The sequence below is a fragment of the Sceloporus undulatus genome, chromosome 2, assembly GCF_019175285.1.
Source record: "Sceloporus undulatus isolate JIND9_A2432 ecotype Alabama chromosome 2, SceUnd_v1.1, whole genome shotgun sequence".
Taxonomy (NCBI): domain Eukaryota; kingdom Metazoa; phylum Chordata; class Lepidosauria; order Squamata; family Phrynosomatidae; genus Sceloporus; species Sceloporus undulatus.
In genome coordinates this window covers 190345455-190365797 of record NC_056523.1, presented here as the reverse complement: position 1 = coordinate 190365797, position 20343 = coordinate 190345455, and the positions used below count along the sequence as shown (strand labels likewise).

The 20343-nt window shown below is 38.6% G+C and overlaps 1 protein-coding gene across 4 annotated transcripts in view; it reads right to left on the bottom strand.

Moving 5' to 3' along the window:
• The window catches only part of MECP2 (methyl-CpG binding protein 2), a 95936-nt gene extending 87170 nt beyond the window's left edge, over positions 1-8766 (bottom strand). For 2 of the 4 annotated variants that reach the window (XR_006102030.1, XM_042450188.1), the window contains exon 1: positions 8489-8621. Coding sequence is in view for 1 of the 4 variants with exons in the window: in XM_042450188.1 (XP_042306122.1) it covers positions 8489-8541 (53 nt within the window). In the remaining 3 variants the exon portion in view is untranslated. Of the gene's footprint in view, positions 1-8488; positions 8622-8644 lie in introns of those variants that run through there. The other 2 variants (XM_042450190.1, XM_042450189.1) reach the window with 2 other exon arrangements.
• Between the last annotated feature and the right edge of the window lie 11577 nt (positions 8767-20343).

Here is a 20343-nt window from a genome sequence, read left to right as displayed (position 1 = left end):
ACTTTCCAAACTCATCAGCTCCATCCATAAGAAGTCTACGCTCATCATATTTTCTTCAAGATCATCAAGCCCATCATACACATCGGAAGAATGAGAATACCAGCTATGACTGGACCCATGAAAACTTGTCTAGGAAACATATCCTTGGCAATGTATTTAGAATCTTTCTACTGAAAATGTTCACACAAAAACAAATGTGGTATGCTGGTTACAGTATTGGACTGAGAGCTGTGAGACTTGAGTTTGAATTCCCACTTACCCATGAAGTTTAAGGGCATTTGCCTTCCCCACTACAACCACAGCTTAAGTTTCACACAGAACTGTTGTAAGGATCGAAGAGGGTAATTCCTAAGCGTCTTGGGAAAGGGCATATTATAAATGTTATAAATACACAAATTCATTCTATTTAGTCTTTAGCTTTCACTAATACATTATGTACTTGAATTTCCAAGATTCAGCAGTTTATGTGAATCCAATGTATAATTTTGGTTATACAGATGAGTTCTACACTTGGACACTGCTCACACTAAGCAGTTTGAAGAGTGAACTCCAAGCCATATTCTTGTGACACCATTAAGAGACAAACAGATCCACACACACATTCAACCATGCAGGATGAGAACACCTTTATCACATGGTACTCTTTTACAATTTTTGCCAACAAGGACTCATCCTCATATGAACTGAAGAGAGAACCTTTAAAGAAAATCATAAGGGTAAAACATGAAACCATCTCTTCAATCCCAAAGGTACAATGGGGGTTGGTGGTTAAATTCTTAAAAAGGTAAATGGCTAAATTTAAACCTAGATGGAAGTACCAGTTAGAAGACAAATTTGCCTTGCTGTGCACTGCAGGCTTTCAACACAATTCATCTAGCGATGTATACAAGAAATTATACAGGTTGTGTGTGTGTGTGTGTGTGTGTGTGCATATTTACAAAGAGAAACATCATGCCTCATAATAGTAATACAGTCCAAATATGTCAAGTCTGTAACAAAAGGGCATAGTGCCAGAGGGAGGCAGGATTATTGTTCTAGGTTTCACCCACAATAGGCAAACCCTATAATTTTAAGGTCTATGTACAAAGCTTGTTGAATCAGAACATTGGTACTACTAGGAAAAAGCTTAGATTTCATGCCCACAAATACAAATTAGAGATTTCAAGATTGGTTTAAACCATTCATACCATGGTGACCATAATCATGACTAGATTACTAAAGCCCCAACATATTTAGCTATTACTCACATTTAATCTCTCATTTAAACATTTGTCAAAATCTTAATTCCCAAACAATTTAGTTTGATTGCCAGAAGCTGCCACATGTATCCTACAAAACAGAGTTACAGTATAGGTATACCAGAGACCAGACTGCACCCACAACGGCATAGCTTACATTATACTTTTTTTTCTTGAACACAATTGATGTTTTAACTTCAAGGATTCAATATTTCTATGCCACAAAGACTTCAGTTTGTTTCTATGTACAAATTTGACATGCAAGCAAAAATAGTGACGTCTCAAGCTCAGTGCATTTGAAATCCATATTTGTGCATTCTGCCAGTGTCACACATTTTAGCCCAGAATCCAATGCAGTGCAAAGTTAGAAAAAGCTGTTTGTACAGCATTTACACCATAACCTGAGGAAAAGACTTAAGAGCCACAAGAGGCTGGAGCAAGATATTTAACTTGGAAACAGGAGTGATCTGGTCAACTAACTCACACTGCTCATTCATAGGAAGAATTTGCTAACAGCACAGACAAGTTGCTCTTGTAAATTACACAAGCATCTCTTAAAGTTATTTGCAGAGATTTCCACAACTATAGCTGCTAAGCAAGCAAGGTAAGAAGTCTCAATAGTAGACCATCTGAGCCACTTCTACTGGTATCCGGTACCAGATCACAGCTATATATGAGACAGTTGTGTATTAGTAGCTCAATAATTGTTGCTCCGTTACTGACTCATATCCTAGTGTGGCTCAATTCTACAATAATTATTAACAGCTGTATAACTAAACCTACAGCATACTATCCATGGAGACAGGCTCTTTACCAATTTATCACAAAATACAATATACAAAAATGAGGTAAATAATACATGTTACATTTGTATGTAGCAGAATTAATACAGAAGGGCAAACTTAAGAATTTAGCAGTTACAACCCCACTTATGGCATTAAATCATTTATAGGCCCTGAGCAACTAGGATTCTTCCAACTCAGGATTTGATGAAATGGAGTTAGAGTGTGAGATTAATAAGATCTCAGTAACAAAAGCTTTTTCAAACTACAGTAGGCTATCAGTCAACCCAGGAAATGGGCTCCTCTGAAATGGCACATGAATTTTGGAATACCCTCCTAAGGGACACACAACTGCCCTGTCCTTCATTCTTTCTGGCATGAAGTTACTTCTATTTGGCCAGACATTTTACTTTTCAAAAAAAACCTCATTCATTTATTATTATTATTATTATTTTGCTTAACAGGTGAATGGTTTTTATGCTTCTTACATTGTGATTTTTTAGCCCTATATCGTATTTGTCTTTTTAATAATTTTATGTAAACTGTTCTAAATCCCTCATAAATGAAAGCACTTTACAAACATTTTGAAATAAATTAAATATAGGAACCAGGCTAGTATGAGCATACACTGTTGTTATGTCATCTTAAACCCAGGGCTGGAACCACCAAAAACCGGTCAGATGGCTTGTTATAAAGAAGAACCTAAGTTCACTCCAGGTTAAAGCCAACATTTCAGTGAAGTAAGTCAAATCCTGATGGTCACCACACAAAGATAAAATGATCTGGTTATGATAGTGCTATTAAATCAATCTAAATGTCAGTCAAAATAGCGGGTTTAAGATGCGTAGCTGAGCACAGGTGACACCATAATATCATTGTAAACTATCAGAAAAGGAAAGGAAAGCAAAGAGTAAAAAACAGGATTAGGATCCTTGAGGAATAAAGACTATGAGTCCATGACTCCTCTGGTTTCCAATGGAGAAATGCTTAGCAAAATCACACAAGTCGTAAATAGTTTTTGCATTTTATACGCCTTCTGACATCATCAGCACTTACAAATTAGTGCTCACAAAAGAGCAATTTCATGGTCTTAATTTGTCTTTCCCACCCAGAACATATTAGAATTTTAATTTGGGGGGAAAAAACTATGTCCCCTGAAAGAGTAGATAGACTTCTCTGACAACAGCCTCATTCCCACTCCCTTTTAAACTGGATCACAAATCGGTTTAAATCGACTTAGATGACCATGGTTTGCACTTGAACCAAATCGCTAAAGCGATTCGGAGAGAGGGCCGTGCACTAGACCCATTTAACCTGCGTCTTTTTATGCTGATTTTTTCCACATCTTTTTGGATAAATTGATTCCACGCAAGTGTGAACCAGATGCAGAACTGATTTAAATTTGCCTTTTGGACGGCTGGAACGGGTCCATTTTGAATCGATTAATTTGTCAATGTGAACCACAAGTGAGTTATTTTATTTTATTTTGCAGCCAGAAAATGCGATTGGTGCAAATGTAGTGTGAACCACGCTGCTGAACTAATCCATTGATTCGGATCACAAAGTGATTTATTTGTAAGTGGGAATGCGGCCAACATTAGCCTACCTATGTAGGGCCAAAACACACTGGAGAAGTAATCCAGTTTGAGACCACTTTAACTGTCCTGGCTCAGTGCTGGGGAATCCTGGGAACTGTAGTTTATTGTGGCACCAGAGTTCTCTGACAGAGAAGGCTAAATGTCTCACAAAACTACAGTTCCCAGAATTCCCTAACATTGAGCCAGGGCAGTTACAGCGGTCTCAAACTGGATTACTTCTCCAGTGTGTTTTGGCCCTAAGACATTAATACAAGTTTGAAAAGCCGCATTCATTCAATATGGTATTACAATTTAGTACACTGATTGGTATGTTAACTCCCTGACCCAAAACTACCACTTTACAGAGCCAATTTTGCAGGATCTTTCAGCTGCAAACATGTGGTCTTTCTCTCACTTGTGAAAGTGCTTTAACATTTACCATTTTCGTTCAGTAATAACGGGGACTAGAAACACACAGCACCTTAGAAATCTCATGAATTACAAACATCTCATAAGAAGTCACACCCTTTGTTGCATGCCAAAGTCTTACTTATGCAATAAGCTAAGGCTTCAGGACATATATTTGAAGCATCAACTGGAGCCTGATGCAAAATAAAGTGGGGTAGAATTTTGTATGTAAAGAAGTAGCACAAATCCATAAGTAACATATGTTTGTTATATATTCACAATGCCTAGCAATGATGCAATGTTTGTGGATGATCGGATGGATAGAAATACCACCTATAAACAAGAAGTTATGACAAATAATATGCCTACCCTACTCCAGTGGCTCACATAAACACAGATCACTGGCATGAACTAGACAAGGATGTCACTGGCCAAGCAAGGTGCTGTCAAACAAGAGTGTAACAGCACAGGGGACCTGATTTGTCATATGGCAAGTAGAGATAAAATTGAGAGTGCTGGAGTCCTAAATAAGAAGCCTTTTGAGCAACTGTTGGATCCCAGCAGCTATAGAGTGGTATTATCAAAACATGATAGAGATATTAAAACATGGTTTCAGCACTAGTTTTGTGGACAAGACAAATGAAGACAGGATATACCTGCAATACCAATACAAACAAAATAATACAAAAGTGGCAAGGATCTTATATATAAACAACACACCTTGATTTATGCCTTATTTAAGGCAGAACAACAAGATGAATAGGGTAAATACTACATAAAAGTAGTGATAACGATAACATCATGACATTATAGCAGCTTCCACCAACTCAGTGTCCTTAGATATGTTGGACTACTGCCCATGCTAACTGGAGACAGTAAGTTCCTTTAGAGCATTAGTTCTGACTGTGGTCCACCAGACATTTTGGATTTCAACTCCCAGAAAGCATGCAGAGAGATCTTGCAGCACCTTTGAGACTAACTGAAAGAAAGAAATTGGCAGCATGAGCTTTCGTAGATTTCAGTCTACTTCCTCAGATGCACGAAAGCTCATGCTGCCAATTTCTTTCTTTCAGCTAGTCTCAAAAGTGCTGCAAGATCTCTCTGCATACTGATTCTACAGACTAACATGGCTACATCTTTGAATTCTCCCAGAAAGCATGGCCAATACTCAAGAATTCTGGGAGTTAAAAATCTGAAGCATCTGGAGGACCACAGTTTGAGAACTCTTGCTTTAGAGCACTGGCCAAAATTATGCAGGAATGTGAACATCAGTGAAAAGGCAAAAAGGCTGGCAAAACAGGGATGTGAGAAGTACCCTGTCATCAGATTACACTGGGGAAGACCATGGTATCCAAAAAGATAATGTAAGAAAAATTAAGACCATACCAGAACACTGCTATGTGCAGTTCTGCAAGAACACTGAACAGAAAACAAAAGCACTACGTGAAATCAAGTACCTGACATAAATGATGCACACCCCATGGACAAGAGGCAGCAAGGTGAAATATCCTAAATATTACACAAATGACTGGCATATACAAAATCAGAGGTCAGGTTAAATCACATGTCAAGCCATCTGAAGGGGAGGGGAGGGCAGGAGGCCAGGCCAGTTAACATTAAGGCTCTGGCAACACAAGACACAAAGACTGGCACACCTGGAAAGCTGTTGGGTCCACATTGTCTTCTGAATGGCCATGGATGTGATGTACTAACCAACTGTGTTAAGGTGAGTCACCACAGGGAGGTTTGGACTGCACAGGATGGTGACTGTCACTTCTCCTGCTCTGACCATACATAGCAAGGCTACCTTCTCTTTACCTTGATCTCCTTTTCTTGGTACTTAGACTTGCAGGATAGGCAGCCCAGAGCAACTAGTGCTCATATGATCTCATATATGGGCAAATGAGGGTCAAACTTGGTATACGGGTTCGTTCGACTCAAGCTTTCTAGTTCAGCTATAAAAATCACATGCAAGAGGGCAGGGATGAATTTCATCCGCTGCCTGTATTCTGCTGCTGATTTATTTTTCCCCACCCAACTGATGGGTGCAGGTGAGTGCCAAGTAGACTAATCCCATCCACCAGTCTTACCCAGGTGAGCAAGCGAGAGGTGGCTATTCTTTGCAAGAGCAGCTACCTTATCCTGTGCCCATCCCTTCACAGATCCACTGGGTGTCATGATGGTGGGACTGGGCCCAATCCTCCCTGCTACTTCACCAGAAAAACCAAGTAGATCAGAGCAGTTGTATGTCCACAGGAAAGTACCCAAGCCTCCATAGAACAAAACCTGCAGAGAGGGCAGTGTTGCCACTCCTTGCACCCTTCTCCTCTTGGTGGTGCATGGGGAAGGCCTGCTTGGTGAGAGAGACACCTGAAAGTAAGCCTCCTCACAGCTAATGTTGTGTGCCTTCAAGTCGTTTCCAACCTACAGTGACCCTAACGCAGTAGTTTGAGTGTTAGACTACGACTCAGTAGAGCAGGGTTCAAGCCTCCACACAGCCATGAAACCCACTGGGTGACCTTGGGCAAATTGCATATTCTCCACCTCAGGGGATGGCCATGGCAAACCTCCTCTGGACACACGTTGCCAAGAACCCCTCCCCTCCAAAGGTTGCCTTAGATTTGCCGTAAAGTCGGAACAATTTGGAAGGTAGGCAACAGCAAAGGCAAAACAATCACTGGCTTTTCTGAGCAAGTTTCTTCAGAGGAAGGTTTGCAACTGCCATCTTCTAAGGCCGAGAGAGTGTGACTGACTCAGGGTCACCCAGTGGCTTTCCAAGGCCAAGCAACAATGGCAAACCTGTCACGGCTTTCCTTGGCAAGGTTCTTCAGGGGCGGTTTTGTCTTTGCCATCACCATCTTCTGAGGCTGACAGAGCGTGACTTGACCAGGACCAAGCCAGGATTTGAAACCTGGGCCTGACTCCCACTACCTTTTAAACCAGATCACAAATAAGTTTGAACCAGTTCAAACGTCCCTGGTTCCCACTTGAATCAATTCACTGATGCGATCCGGTGAGGAGGGGCATGCGCTAGGCCCATTTAATCTGCCTCTTTTTGACGCCAATGTTTTCTGTGTCTTTTTGGATAAGTCGATTCTGTGAACCCAATGTGGCTTGGAATTGATTTAAATTTCCCCTGCGGCCAGCTGGAGCGGATCCATTTTGAACCGATACCTTTGTGAACACGAACCACGAGTGGGTTATATTTTACAGGGGGGGGAATGCGATCAGGCCAAATTTTAACCTGTTTGTTTATTTTAAACATTTAATGAATTTAAATTGTAATTTGACAATTGTATTTTAGTTAAGGGATGAGGGATGGAATCTTGATTTGTGTACGTTATGCATTTTGTGACATTTTACGTATTTGCTTATGTACATCATTTTTCAATGTATTTGCTTATGTAACTTTGTAAACCGCCTTAATCCTCTAGAAAGGCGGTACATAAATAAAAATTATTGTTATTATTATTATTATTACACTTGTCCCTCCACATTTGCAAGGGTTACGGGAACAGGGCCCTTGTGAATGTGGAAAAGCCCACAAATAACAAAAACGCCATGTTTTTACCTGAGAGGACACCTCTCTAGGAGTCTCTAGGTCCTCCACTGCAACTCTGTGGTCAACATCCGACAGACACTGACCATACTAATGCCTAGCAGAGTATTCTCTCTAGGTCTTTTCGGTGCAACTTTTAGTTAAAGTTGACCACAGAGTTGCACCGGAGGAGGGCCTAAATATTCCTAGAGAGGACGTAATAATAAAATCCGCAAATAATCAAGTGCACAAAAATCAAAGCCGCAAATATGGAGGGATGAGTGTGTTCTTAAACGCAGTGGGAACCACGCTCCGCTGTTGAATTGGCCTACCAATTCGGATTGCAAACTGGCTTTATTTTCTTTGGTAAATGGGAATGAGATCCAAAGCTCAAACCACTCCACCAGGCTGCCCCTCTCTCTGTGTGTCTTCCCCACAGGGGCCCCCGATATCCAATGGCCAATGGCACCCTTTAACAGCTGGGGCAGGCACTGAGGTAGACACCCCTGGCCCAAGGAGGGCCCTGCTGCCAGGAGTTAAGATGGCCCCAGGAGGGAGCTGAGGGCAGAGGGGCGTCAGCCAATGAGCGTCACCCCTGACCCCAGGGCCCCCTCCTTCCACCTCGGGGGCCACGCCCTCCGCCTCCCTGGCCCCCTCCTCCTCCTCCTCCTGGCGGGAGGGCTGGCCCCTCCCATTTCTGGGCAGAGGGGACGCCTGTGACGCACTCAGGGGCCCCGCGCGCGCAGGAGGGAAGAGGAGGGGAGGGCAGCCCGCGAGCGGGGAAGGAGCCAAGGCGAAAACACATAACCAACACCCAATGGCCGCAGACCCGCTGAAAACCTCTCCCTCCCATCTTTGACGATGCAGATGGTCTCGTCTAGGGGCCCCCCACCCCCGCGTCAAAGGCCTCGATGGTCCAGTCCAGGCCACCCCCTTCTCACTCACAATCTCTCCTCATCTCCGCTCGGCGCCGCTGCCGTCGCAGACGCCGCCGCCATTTTCTTCGCAGCGAAAAAACCCGCGAGGGGGGGAGGAAGAGGAGGAGGGGGGGTAAAAACCGAGCCGGAGAGGAAACCCAGTGAAGAATGAGGCCCCGCCTACCTCCGCTCTGATTGGACGCGGGGCCCCCATCGCTCAGGGTCGACCCCGGCTCGCGATTGGCCGGTGCGCTTCCCTCCGCGGCCTGTTCCTGGCGGCCGTTAGAATTGGCGGGAAGCACTGTCAGTTACAAAGGCTGCGGGGGAGGCGCGCGCGCTCTGTCCCCATTGGTCCGCGCGAAGGTTCGCTCCCCGAACGATAGGCCTTTGGGCGCTTCTCGGTCAGGGAGCGAAGGGGGCGGGGCCTCGCAGCACTCGCAATCTCAGGAGGGGTTCTTTTTTAAAATGTAACGGTTCTAACGGTTTTTTAAAAAACGCACCCAGCCACTCAGCCCTCGCGTTTACCTCAGCAGCAGAGCAGGCTCAGCCAAGGTGCTGCCTTCCAGTAATGCAACCCACCTTCGGAAGGCTGGGAAATGTTATGTCAACACCATTCCTTTCATGTGGCCCCCAATATGCCTATCCAGTCTTGCCACGGTCATGTTTCTTCACAATGTGTTCTTCACAATATATATATATATATATATATATATATATATATATATATATATATATATATATATAGTGGGCATTTGGGGGCTATGTGGCCCTATTCTAGAAGAGTTTATGGCATCTTTGGAGAATGCTGGCATGGAAGAGAGTGGGGGATATATATATATATATATGTGTGTGCGACCTTGCCATTCGACAACAACAATACCCAGATTGACGTGTAAATCGCTTCTTCTCACCCAACAGTATACATAGGCTTCTCTGAAGTTGCCAGCCACAGATGCAGGCAAAATGTCGGGAATAAACTCTTCCAGAACATGGCCACATAGCCCCAAAAAACCCCAAAAAACTATTTTCTCACTTTGTCCAGCAATCTCAACAAGGGGCTTTACCTATGCGTAATATTGAATGGCATACAGTATGGCTACACAGTCTTTGATAGGCCCAGCTCAGGTGCACTCTCTTGAACCACTCATACCAATGGCAGAATTAATTTACCACGATCAAAGGTTAGCCAAGGTTATGTAGCTACTACAAGGGAAGCCTGCCTTTGCTGGCATGTTTTTTAATGGGAAATAGCTGTGCTGCAGTTCTAGATGACGACAAGGAAAAAAAATCCATGCCTACTCTCCATTTTAGGCAAGGCCAACTAGAAATTTGGTTGCGTCTTAAAGACTACAGTTCACTGAAGGCTACAATAGTCGCCCGGAGATCCCTTGATATTAGGCAAGATAGAAATAACCGATAGCCCTGGAGCTATCCAGCACAGCCTTCCAAGGACCTCACCAACCTATAGCTCCCATATTTCCATAGAATACACCTTTGGGTACCCCCTCAGATATTATTGGAAATAATCTACTGTATTAGAAATATCTACTCTCTACAGCACCATATCAATAAAGCATAATAATAGTAATAATTTAGATAGCTTACACTGTAAAAATCACTTTACACCTCTATGTATGTGTGTCTTTATGTCGCCCATTGATTTATGACAACCCCATTAACTTCATAGGGTTTGCTTATGCAAGGAATACTCAAAGGTGGTGTTGCCACTTCCTTCCTCTGACATGTAGCCAACTACAGCACCTAGTATTTTCCCATCTGAGTACGAACCAGGTGTTGAGCAAATAAGTTTATTTCAAATCATGATTTTTAGAAGTAAAAATGTTTTAGCTATTTACCATGGGATATTAAACTTACTGACTACTGCAGATCAGCAGTTTCAAAAGAATGCCAGTCATTTAATATGAAAATCCATCTTTCAGTACTTTTACAGTGCAGTCCTACATCTATCTTCTCAAAGGTAATTTCCACTGAATTATGTAGGGCAGACTCTCAAACAAATTAGAATAAAATCCCACTTTTAACTTGATTCAGGATATAGTGGGGATCTGCTCCAACGAAGACCCACTCAGCAAGTTGTTTTAAAAGAGAAAAAGAAAATTGATGTGAGATTAGAAACAAACAAACAAACAAACCTAAGCAAAACAAAACCCAGAAAACTAGGCATTGTTGGCCTGAATATAGACTGAAATATTCAATGATTGGTGCAAATATAAAACCAAGGATTTGGAGTTTCATCCCATCCTAGAATCAAATAAATTTGTACACAAGAGAAAGAGAAAAGAGCAGGATATAAATAAATAAATAAATAAATATTTATTAAATAGCTGTTTGTGGAAACCCCTCTTTCAAGGATAAAGGTTAATAATAATAATAATAATAATAATAATAATAATAATAATAAAAACTTGCACTCTGTTACTGAAATCCAAAAATGCACTTCCTATGAGTATCTTGCGCTAAAAGAGGTGTAGCCATGTTTGTCTCATTAAAAAATGGTTAGCCTAAAATGCCACAGAACACTGTCATTTTGGCAAAAATAGGGAGATGGGGAAACCAATTTGCAGAGATGGTGACTGGCTTGAATTAGCAGAAACAACCCCCAAAAGCATGGTAGCTGACACTGTTCAAGATTGCAAGACAACCAGCTGCTGTCACTTGTGCAAAATACTCCTGCCTTCCTCTCCTAATGATGAGCTGTGTGGCCTAGTTAGTAGGTCTAGGAACTTACTGTGGAGAATGACTATGTAATTTCACTTTGGTAAATCATGCACTAGTACAAGTGACACCCAGCCTATCACAAGAGGGGGGAAAGTGTGGAAACAGAGCAGCATTACCTCCTACCCCTCTTTATGTGTCATATGCAACCACTACAGTTGTTTCTGCCCCCTACTGACTTCACTATAGAAGTGCAGAAATAAATAGAAACATTGGTGCTAGATTCTGTGCTATGTGGCCCCAGTTTAGAAGCTGTGAAGCAGTACTTTGTTTTCTAGGGTCCATACTATGTATCTCATTATCAACACTATTTACCTATTCTTATTTCTTAATCTAAAGCTGATGCTGTGGCATCCATAAGTTTGAATTCACAATTGGCTTACCAGCTCTGTTTTTTTTAAGTAGTGCATATTTTTATCTTTTTATTTTTTGAAACCAAACAGTGTCCATCAGATCTGTTATGTCTGACTGCAGTCCGTCCAAGTCATACTAATACTTTCCCTGCTACTATTTGTCTCATAACTAACTTTGCCAACATTTTTTTTTCTTATGAGACGTGGACATTCAGTATATATCCGAAAAAATTAAAAATATCCTACATGTGGAATTTTGTCTACATGCCAGATAAGGCCTCACATATTGAATCCTAGCCTTTGGAATACCTGATAAACACATGAGAGCCTTACAAGAAAAAATATTGCAACCCATTTTCACATCCACCCTAAAGCTGTCTTATTCTCATAAATACAGAACCATGTCTTTTCACATCCGTTTTGACTGGATAAACATGTCAGAGCCTCTCTGTTATTCTCCACATGATCACAATTTCCTACTGAAACTAGAGTCCTTTTCTCCCACCCATTATTTCTATAGAAATATGGCTGAGTCACTCAGTGGGCCCATATGATGTCAACACAATCACACAAGGCTACCTCTCATATACACATGCACAACACAGTCTCACTCCTTTATCAAAGCTGCACTGTCTCTGCACATGTTTGATGCACTGATTTGAATTTAAGCAATTGTCTTTCTTTAAAAAACCAAGCTGAATTTATAGACCATACCATTTCGTGAACTATGCACAGCTTAGAGCATTTTAATATATTCCCCCCTTTAGCCTATTTTCTAAAACTCAACCCATTCATAGATTTCCTTCTAATTGTCCTTTCTTTTATAGTATTTCATGCAAGGTGGAAAACAAGGGATCAATCAGAGGAACAGGAGAAAAAATATTTTCAAATATTTTTTGTATTTGTAGAATACAGCTATTTCAGTCTAAGGCCTGAGTTTACTAAAGTGTTATGACACCACTTACATATGCTTGTGTGAGAGTATCTCCTCGTGTGTGTGTGGACCTCCATTACACCAAAATTTAAGTGATTAAGAAACTAAAAATTTGTGGGAAATATTACTCTGAATAAATTATTTTAATTTGCTTTAAAGGCCTGCTAGTAAAATATAGCCTTTATGCTAAAACTACAAACCAGCATACTAACAGTACAATTCATTTAACCAAAGTGGGCTCTGTTGTGTTCAATGTTGCCCCTAACTAAATGTACATAGGATTTCAGTCTAACCACAGTACTACATATATCTGCTGAGAGGAAAGCCACACTGAAATGAGTAGGACTTACTGCAAGATAAATACATGTAAGGTTCCAGTGTATTTAAAAATTATATATATATATATATATATATACACACACACACACACACACACACACACACTTATATAATATAATTAGATAAAATACCAAATCCATCTTGTGATAACATTTTTATTAGCCAACCAAAAGGTGCAACATGATATATGCATTTGATCTAATGTAAGATATTAAGCCATAGTGAAATTCATTAGACACTTTGTTGCTGTTAACTGCTGTAAAGTCCACTTTGACTTACGGTGACCCTCTGACTGAAAGATTTCCAAGTCAGTCTTGCAGACTTCTTTGACTAACCATCTGGAATTCAGTCTTCCTCTTTTCCTACTGCTTTCTACCTTACATTCATCTTTTCTAGTGAGCCATGTCTTTTCATGATATGTCCAAAGTATGACAATCTCAGTTTATTTCTCGACTTTTAAAACATTAAAAAAAATCTCTTGGCTTCTAAGGAAAGTTCAGGCTTGATTTGCTCCTTAAATACATACTGCAGACCTAAATAAGGTCTAAATCAGTGAACACTATTTTTGTTTAACTGTGTTTCAGGTTAGAGTATTAGGGCATGATGATAATAACTGCATTAAATATCCCTGTCTCTGTAATTCAACTCTAAAATCTACATGAATTAACAATAATACCTTAGTATTATAAGATAGTATTTACAGTTGGTCTCAGTTTGTTTTTATATCTTAAATTTCATGTTATGTTCACTTTAAAAATTAAAAAGTTTTAAAGGCATTAGAACAGGCACAGAAATAGCAGAAGAGGCTCGAATGCACTGTCATGTATAAGAGCAGCTTAACCATTTTAATTGAATATAAAATACATAGATAAATTATGTGGAAGGACCATAGCCATTTCAAGTTTCACTTCAGATTGTAAAAATCTTTCATCATAGCTAATCAACAGGGTCCATCTTTTGTGTCCAGGATCCTTTTGCATGCACTCTTTACCACCTTGGTGCATTTTGTTAGCCGCCCTGATCTTTTGGAAGGGCGGGGTATAAATAAAAATTTTATTTTTTTTTATTTTATTTTTTAAAATATAGTAAAAGAATAAGGATATTGTAACCAAGGTTAAAGATTAGGTTATATAGCATTATAGGTTTTTTTTAATGATTTAATTCTGTATAACTATTTTCTGCTCACACTTATATAATTAGGAAATGTAGATATTATAAAACAAACCTGCAGCTTTATAAAATATTCTGTTGTTGATTCTATTTGGCATGTTCCAGTATATCTGCGGCTTCCTATGACTCATATAAGTGGCAATAATGCTAGCCATTTGTTAACTAATGATTAGAAAAATAACCTTTCATGGACTGTCTGTTTTCTCGTTAAGTGAAATTGTTATATTTTATTTATTTATATCCTGCCTTTTCCTTAACATTGGGACTGATGGTGGCCTACAAAAATTAAATACAAATAAAAACATTTAAAATGTATTATTAAAATGTTAATGAGCCATCTCTAGAAGTGCAAAAAATTAAAACATAGCTGTTTTAAAGGGGAGGGAAGGATGGAAAATGTACACCACCCAATAACAGTCCTTTCCTTATAAACAGACCCCAAAAGCCTGCAGAAACAGAAATTTCTTCACCAATTTAGGAAAGGTAAAGGAGGGAGCCAGTCTAACCTTGTTAGGAAGTGTGTTCCTATAGTTCAAAGTGTGTCTGTTTAGTTTCTGAATAAAAAGAAAAGCTCATAGATGCCCCTCCATTTCTTTTTTCTTTCTTTTTGTTACTAAAAATGTCACCATATATGCTCCTGCTAGAAATTAGTATCACTGAAGTTAACAGGATTATTTTCCATGTAAAGGTCCTGATCCAGGTAACTTCTTAATGTGCAAAAATAAGCTTTTATGAACAACATACATTGTCGGATGGCGATCCTGTACTAAGCTGACTGAGTGTATAAATCCTACTGAAGTCAACTCAGTAGGACTTTCTTCTGAGTTTATAGGATATTGCTGTTACTGTACTTTCAACAAAATGTCTCCCCACAGTCAAAAGTGTTTATGATCAATCCTCTATTCACTTACTTGAACTCTGGGTTTTACTTCTGAATGAAAAATTATATAATTATGCTATACATTGCTTGGAATGGAATATTTACCCACTTTAAATTTAAATGATCGGCCAACTTTGTTCATACTTTGATATTCTAGTAATGGTATTATTTGGGATATGAGTTAAATATAACATGTTACTGGTACACATAAAAGTGGATCATTTTTTAAGATGGGGGAAGTGTTCCTTTTGAAGGATTTTTAAAAAAATATAAATGTGTAGCAAGCTGCAATCCTATTCCTACTTAGCACTGAACAGGGAAAATAGGGGAAGATAACCTTTGAAAACAGAAACCATCAGCATTGTAGCAAAGCTAGCCAAGGAAAATTTTATTATTTGGGATTGAAATCTTGAAATAGTTCACCATCATCATCCAGAAACAGAAGAACTTTAATTTTTAGAGGAAAATAACAGAAAATAAATATTTATAACAATTATGAATTAACAATACAGTTCTCCAAAATTTCAAATTTAGAGCAATTCTTTATTTTAAAAGTAAATATATCTGATATTTTTTCCCTCCAGGCCTTCATATCTCTGTATATATTACATAATTTTATGTAATACTGCAAATTTGTGCATGTGGTTATACCAAAAAGGCTCAGTTGTTTACCTAAGATGTTTTAATGCTGATTATTATTTATATATCTCCCAAATTACCCATCATAACCTTTTTTCTATACATATCTCTCAAGCTCACATACTTAATTAAAATCTATGGGGGAAATCCTGTAAATAATACATATTATAAATCTTTGAGACATCTCGTAACCTTTTAAAATCAGTTTTGACACAGTACAGTACAAGATGACATAAACATATACACTTTTGGTATGAACCATTTTGAGCAAATGATGCTTTGTATACCTTATCTTCTGTTCTGCTTCCCATGTCTTTCTATGGTTAGGCACCGATAATTCATGTGCAAGTGCTTTTATGTTTCACAATCCAATGTACCGGTAACTATGCAGTCAGAGCCAATAATAATAATAAATTAAGCACAAAGGAGGAATAACACCATTGTTACAGTCCTCTGAGAAGTAATATATAGTGCTGGCAGTGTACATACACATACACACATATATTATGAACAGTAACACCATCACCAACTTGATTGTAATAAATAAAAATAAGGGGCCAGTTATACAAACAGAACAACAATATAAAGCATTTCTAGTGGCAGCCTTTAAAGCTGTGGTCAGTAAATTTTCTCAGTTGTGTTACAGTCACGTTAAACTATTTGAACTACATTACTCCAGGTAGGAGAGTTAAGAGGAAATGTATTTGTATATCTGAGTTAAGGTTTAGTCAGTTTATTTACACAGCCTGAATATTTAATGTGTGTGCGTGTTTAACAACATGTTAAACATGCTTAATAAATACAATGAGGATATATAATCTGAAACTGTCTGGTAACTCTACAGTTCTGAATTAATATGGAAATAAAACCCAGTGCAATATAAGCCACCAATCTTCAGACTCAGCAGGGTATATTACAAACTACTAGTATACAATAAAAATTGGGACAACATAGAAAATCAATTCTAGCACTAAAAATTGATGACCGATAGTACGAATCACAAAATTCAGCTATCAAAATGCAAAGCACAAAAATGTGCACTACTGAAGTATTATGTAAACATGAAGTAGAGTAATGCTACTGCAGTATTATTAGGAAAAAAACACAAAATATTATACACAAATCAGCAATACAATAGTGCAAAATATTCAGATTTTTTAAAAAATGAAACCCCCATCTATCAAATTAAGAAAAAGCTACTACTAAGACAATACCTAAAATATTAATGCAAAATGGAACATGCCAACCTGTTAGCATTATTCTTATTCTTATTATATTCATTTGTATCCCACTCTTTTCTCAGACCTAGGACTCAGAGCAACTCATAATATTAAAAGAACAGTACAATTAAATAACCGATATCCTGTCTGAGAAAATCTCAAAATTACATAATTATAAAGGATGCAAGGATTATTAAGAATTTCAGAAAAATGCAAATTACTGAAATAATGATATTTAAAAAAAACAAAAAACAAATGTGTGACATCTAAATCTCTTAAACTCATTTCTACTTGGATCAGAAGCACAGAAGTCAGTTTCTCTGTGATAATGCATCTATTAAGCAATTACACTTAACTCCCAGCCATTCTACATATTTGAATTAGAGTTAATTCAAAAGGACACAAAATAACAGGGTAAAAAAATGCAGATATAACTATGTGATGTCTGGATCACTGAAGCAAATACATTTCTACTTGGGTCATATACCGTAGTACATGTTAAATTGTTCTCAGTAGTTTCAGCTTCTACCTCCATATGTTCTAGTTGAGGACATTATAATAGCCAACTTCAGTAAATGGGGTGTGGGGATTGAAAGGTCTATGTCCAAGGTATTTAAGGTCTAAATTACTCCAAATGAGACAAAATTTCCCAGCAGACAACCCAAACACTTTTATGCTGATGCAACAATAAATGCAAAGCAGTCTTAATCCACAATTTTGTTCCTGGCATCACTTGATGGACCACGAGATACTGTTTGAAAAACAAATTATATCTTTAAAACATAAAGTCTGCTTATCCCACTCAGCCTATTTTTAGCTTTTCTTACTGATTTCAGTAGACACTGAACATTTCATAATGCAGACTATCAAAATGTTGCCTATGGCTCAGTGCACAACTCTGTTGCTCTTAAAAAGTGCAGTTATCACTGCCTCTTGGAAGTAATTGTCCAGCTGCAGTTGGCCCTCCACATTTGTGGCTTTGACTTTTGCGGATTTTATCAATTGCAGTTTTGATTAATATGTTCTCTCTAAGGATCTCTGGGGCCTCCAGCACAACTCTGCCAGATGTTGACCATAGAGTTGTGCTGGAGTACCTAGAAGTTCTTTGAGAAAACACTTCTCTAGGCATTTGTAGGTCCACCAGCATGATTCTGTGATCAACTTCTGGCAGATGTTGACCATAGAGTTTCACTGGAGGACCTGGAGATTCCTAGAGGTGTTCTATTAGGTAAAATATATATTTTTTTAATTTGTAGTTTTTCCACATTCATAGGGATCCTTCACTCCTAACCCCAGCAAATCTGGAGGGATCACTGTACTTACAAAACGTCCTGGCCAAGACAAAGAAGTTCTAGACATAGTTTCATATACCTTAGCTGACTCTGTTTTGTGGTACTCATCCATTGTAAATTACGTTTTATTGTATACAAGAAAGTATACAAGAAAGCAGTATACATTATTGAACCTTTCAACATTTCATTAGTTTCAAGAGTGCCAGTTCTTCAGATTTCACCTCCTTCTTTTGTATCTCTAGATCTTCCAACTTATGAACAGGGAAGAGATGATCTTCATGCTAGAGTACATACGTCCAATACAGTTGGCCCTTCTTATACACGGATATTTTTATACACGGATTCAAGCATCCACGGTTTGAAAATGTTAAAAAAAAAGTATAAAGGTCAAATATCAAACCTCAATGTTCCATTTTTATAGGGGACACCATTTTGCTATGTCATTATATTTAATGATACTTGAGCATCCATGGATTTTGTTATCCACAGGGGATCTTGGAATCAAACCCCAGTGTATAACAAGGGTCCACTATACATAGGTATGCAAAGGAATTTTGCAGCACCTTTGAGACTAACGAAAAGAAAGAAACTGGTAGCATGAGCTTTTGTAGACTTGAGCCTTCTGTAGACCCAAGGGAGCAGGCAGTGCATAGCCTGCCATTTCACATTGTGCAGCCAGTATGGCTCATTTTTAACCATTCCCTGTAACCATGCATGGTAGGCCAATTGTGTTTTTCTTAATATGAATATACTTGTTTTTCTTGTTAGTGATGTGGCTCTCTTTTGTACAAAATAAAATAAAATAAACTTTTATGATCTGTGTCTCTCTGTCATTGAGTCAAAGCAATGTGACTGATAGCAGCATAATTGACACATTTTACAAAAAGCAACAGTTATGACCAATTGATTAGAGTAAACTGCATGTGGCCCTACTTTTTTCATTTAAAAATAAACATCACATGTAGAAATTACCATCTCAAGTGAAAGACTAATGTAGAGGAGAGGCTTCTTTAACCCTTTCCCTTACATTGCCTTTCAGCCTTATATGGCAAAAGATAGTATAGGACACTTATACTTTGAGAGCCAACATGGTGTAGTGGTCTGAGTGTTGGACTACAACTCTGGAGGCCTGGGTTCAGTTCCCCAATTGAACATGAAACCCATTGGATGATCTTGGGCAAGTCACATTCTCTCAGCCTCAGGGGAAGGCAAAGGCAAATCTCCTCTAAACAACTCCTGCCAAGAAAACTCCATGATAAGTTCACCTTAGGATCACCATAAGTAGGAAATGACTCAAAGGCACACAAAACAACAACAAAACTTGTATTTTTGTAGGTCAATAGTTGGAGAGATTATTCTGAGGAAACCGTCGGCAAGGAAACATTAAGCAGTCTCGCTCTATCCTACCAGCAGTGCTCCACTTGGGATTCCAGTTTCCTGTGGCATTTTCCCCATAAAAACAAAATAATGTCAGGGGAAAAAGAATAATCTTAAGTACCATGGCTTGGCCCTAATACATCATGTTCACAAGCCAATGCAAAACGGTTTATTACAGAGTAAACAAGTAAATAGCACACATCACATCAAGAATAGCCTTTAGTAATGTGAAGTAAAAAAGCAATATTAGTATGAAAATAAGGATTTTACCATAGGGACTTTTGTCCCTATTTTCATATGTTTAATTTTTAATGGTGTGTAGTTCTAGTGTAACAGTCGTTGGCTCCCAGAAGGTATCTAAGGTTAGCAGAAGTGTTACTATCTCTCATTGGGACTGGGGGACATATGTTACACTTCTGTAATATTGATTATATCTTCAGCTTCTATACCATTAAGTTGTTATAGCTTTGAAATTAAAATTATTAACTTGCTATATGAAAACTATCCAAACACATGTCCTGAGGCCAATCATCTTGCAACTAACCTACATCTTATAGTTGTTATGTGAATAAAATGGAGGTAAAAGAATACTGTATTGAATTTTAATTTCACCACTCAACAGCATAACATGTGCATGACTGAAATTCAAATGAAATGCAGCAAAAGAGGAAACACCTAATTACAAGAGTCGGTTAATTACTGGTGAGTGCAACTCTTCAAATATTCAGTGCAAGTTGCTGAAATATGTTCTCCTAAAATACAATCCACCTAAATGCAATATTGCAACAGAGCTCCATTCAGGCTATATAAATAAAATAGAAATGCACAACGTGAAACACTAATATACTAAATGCAGAATTTTCTGCAGCTCTCTGAGGCACTGATTCACTACTGCTGCTACTGCTACTACTACTACTAATTATTATTATTATTATTATTTAAT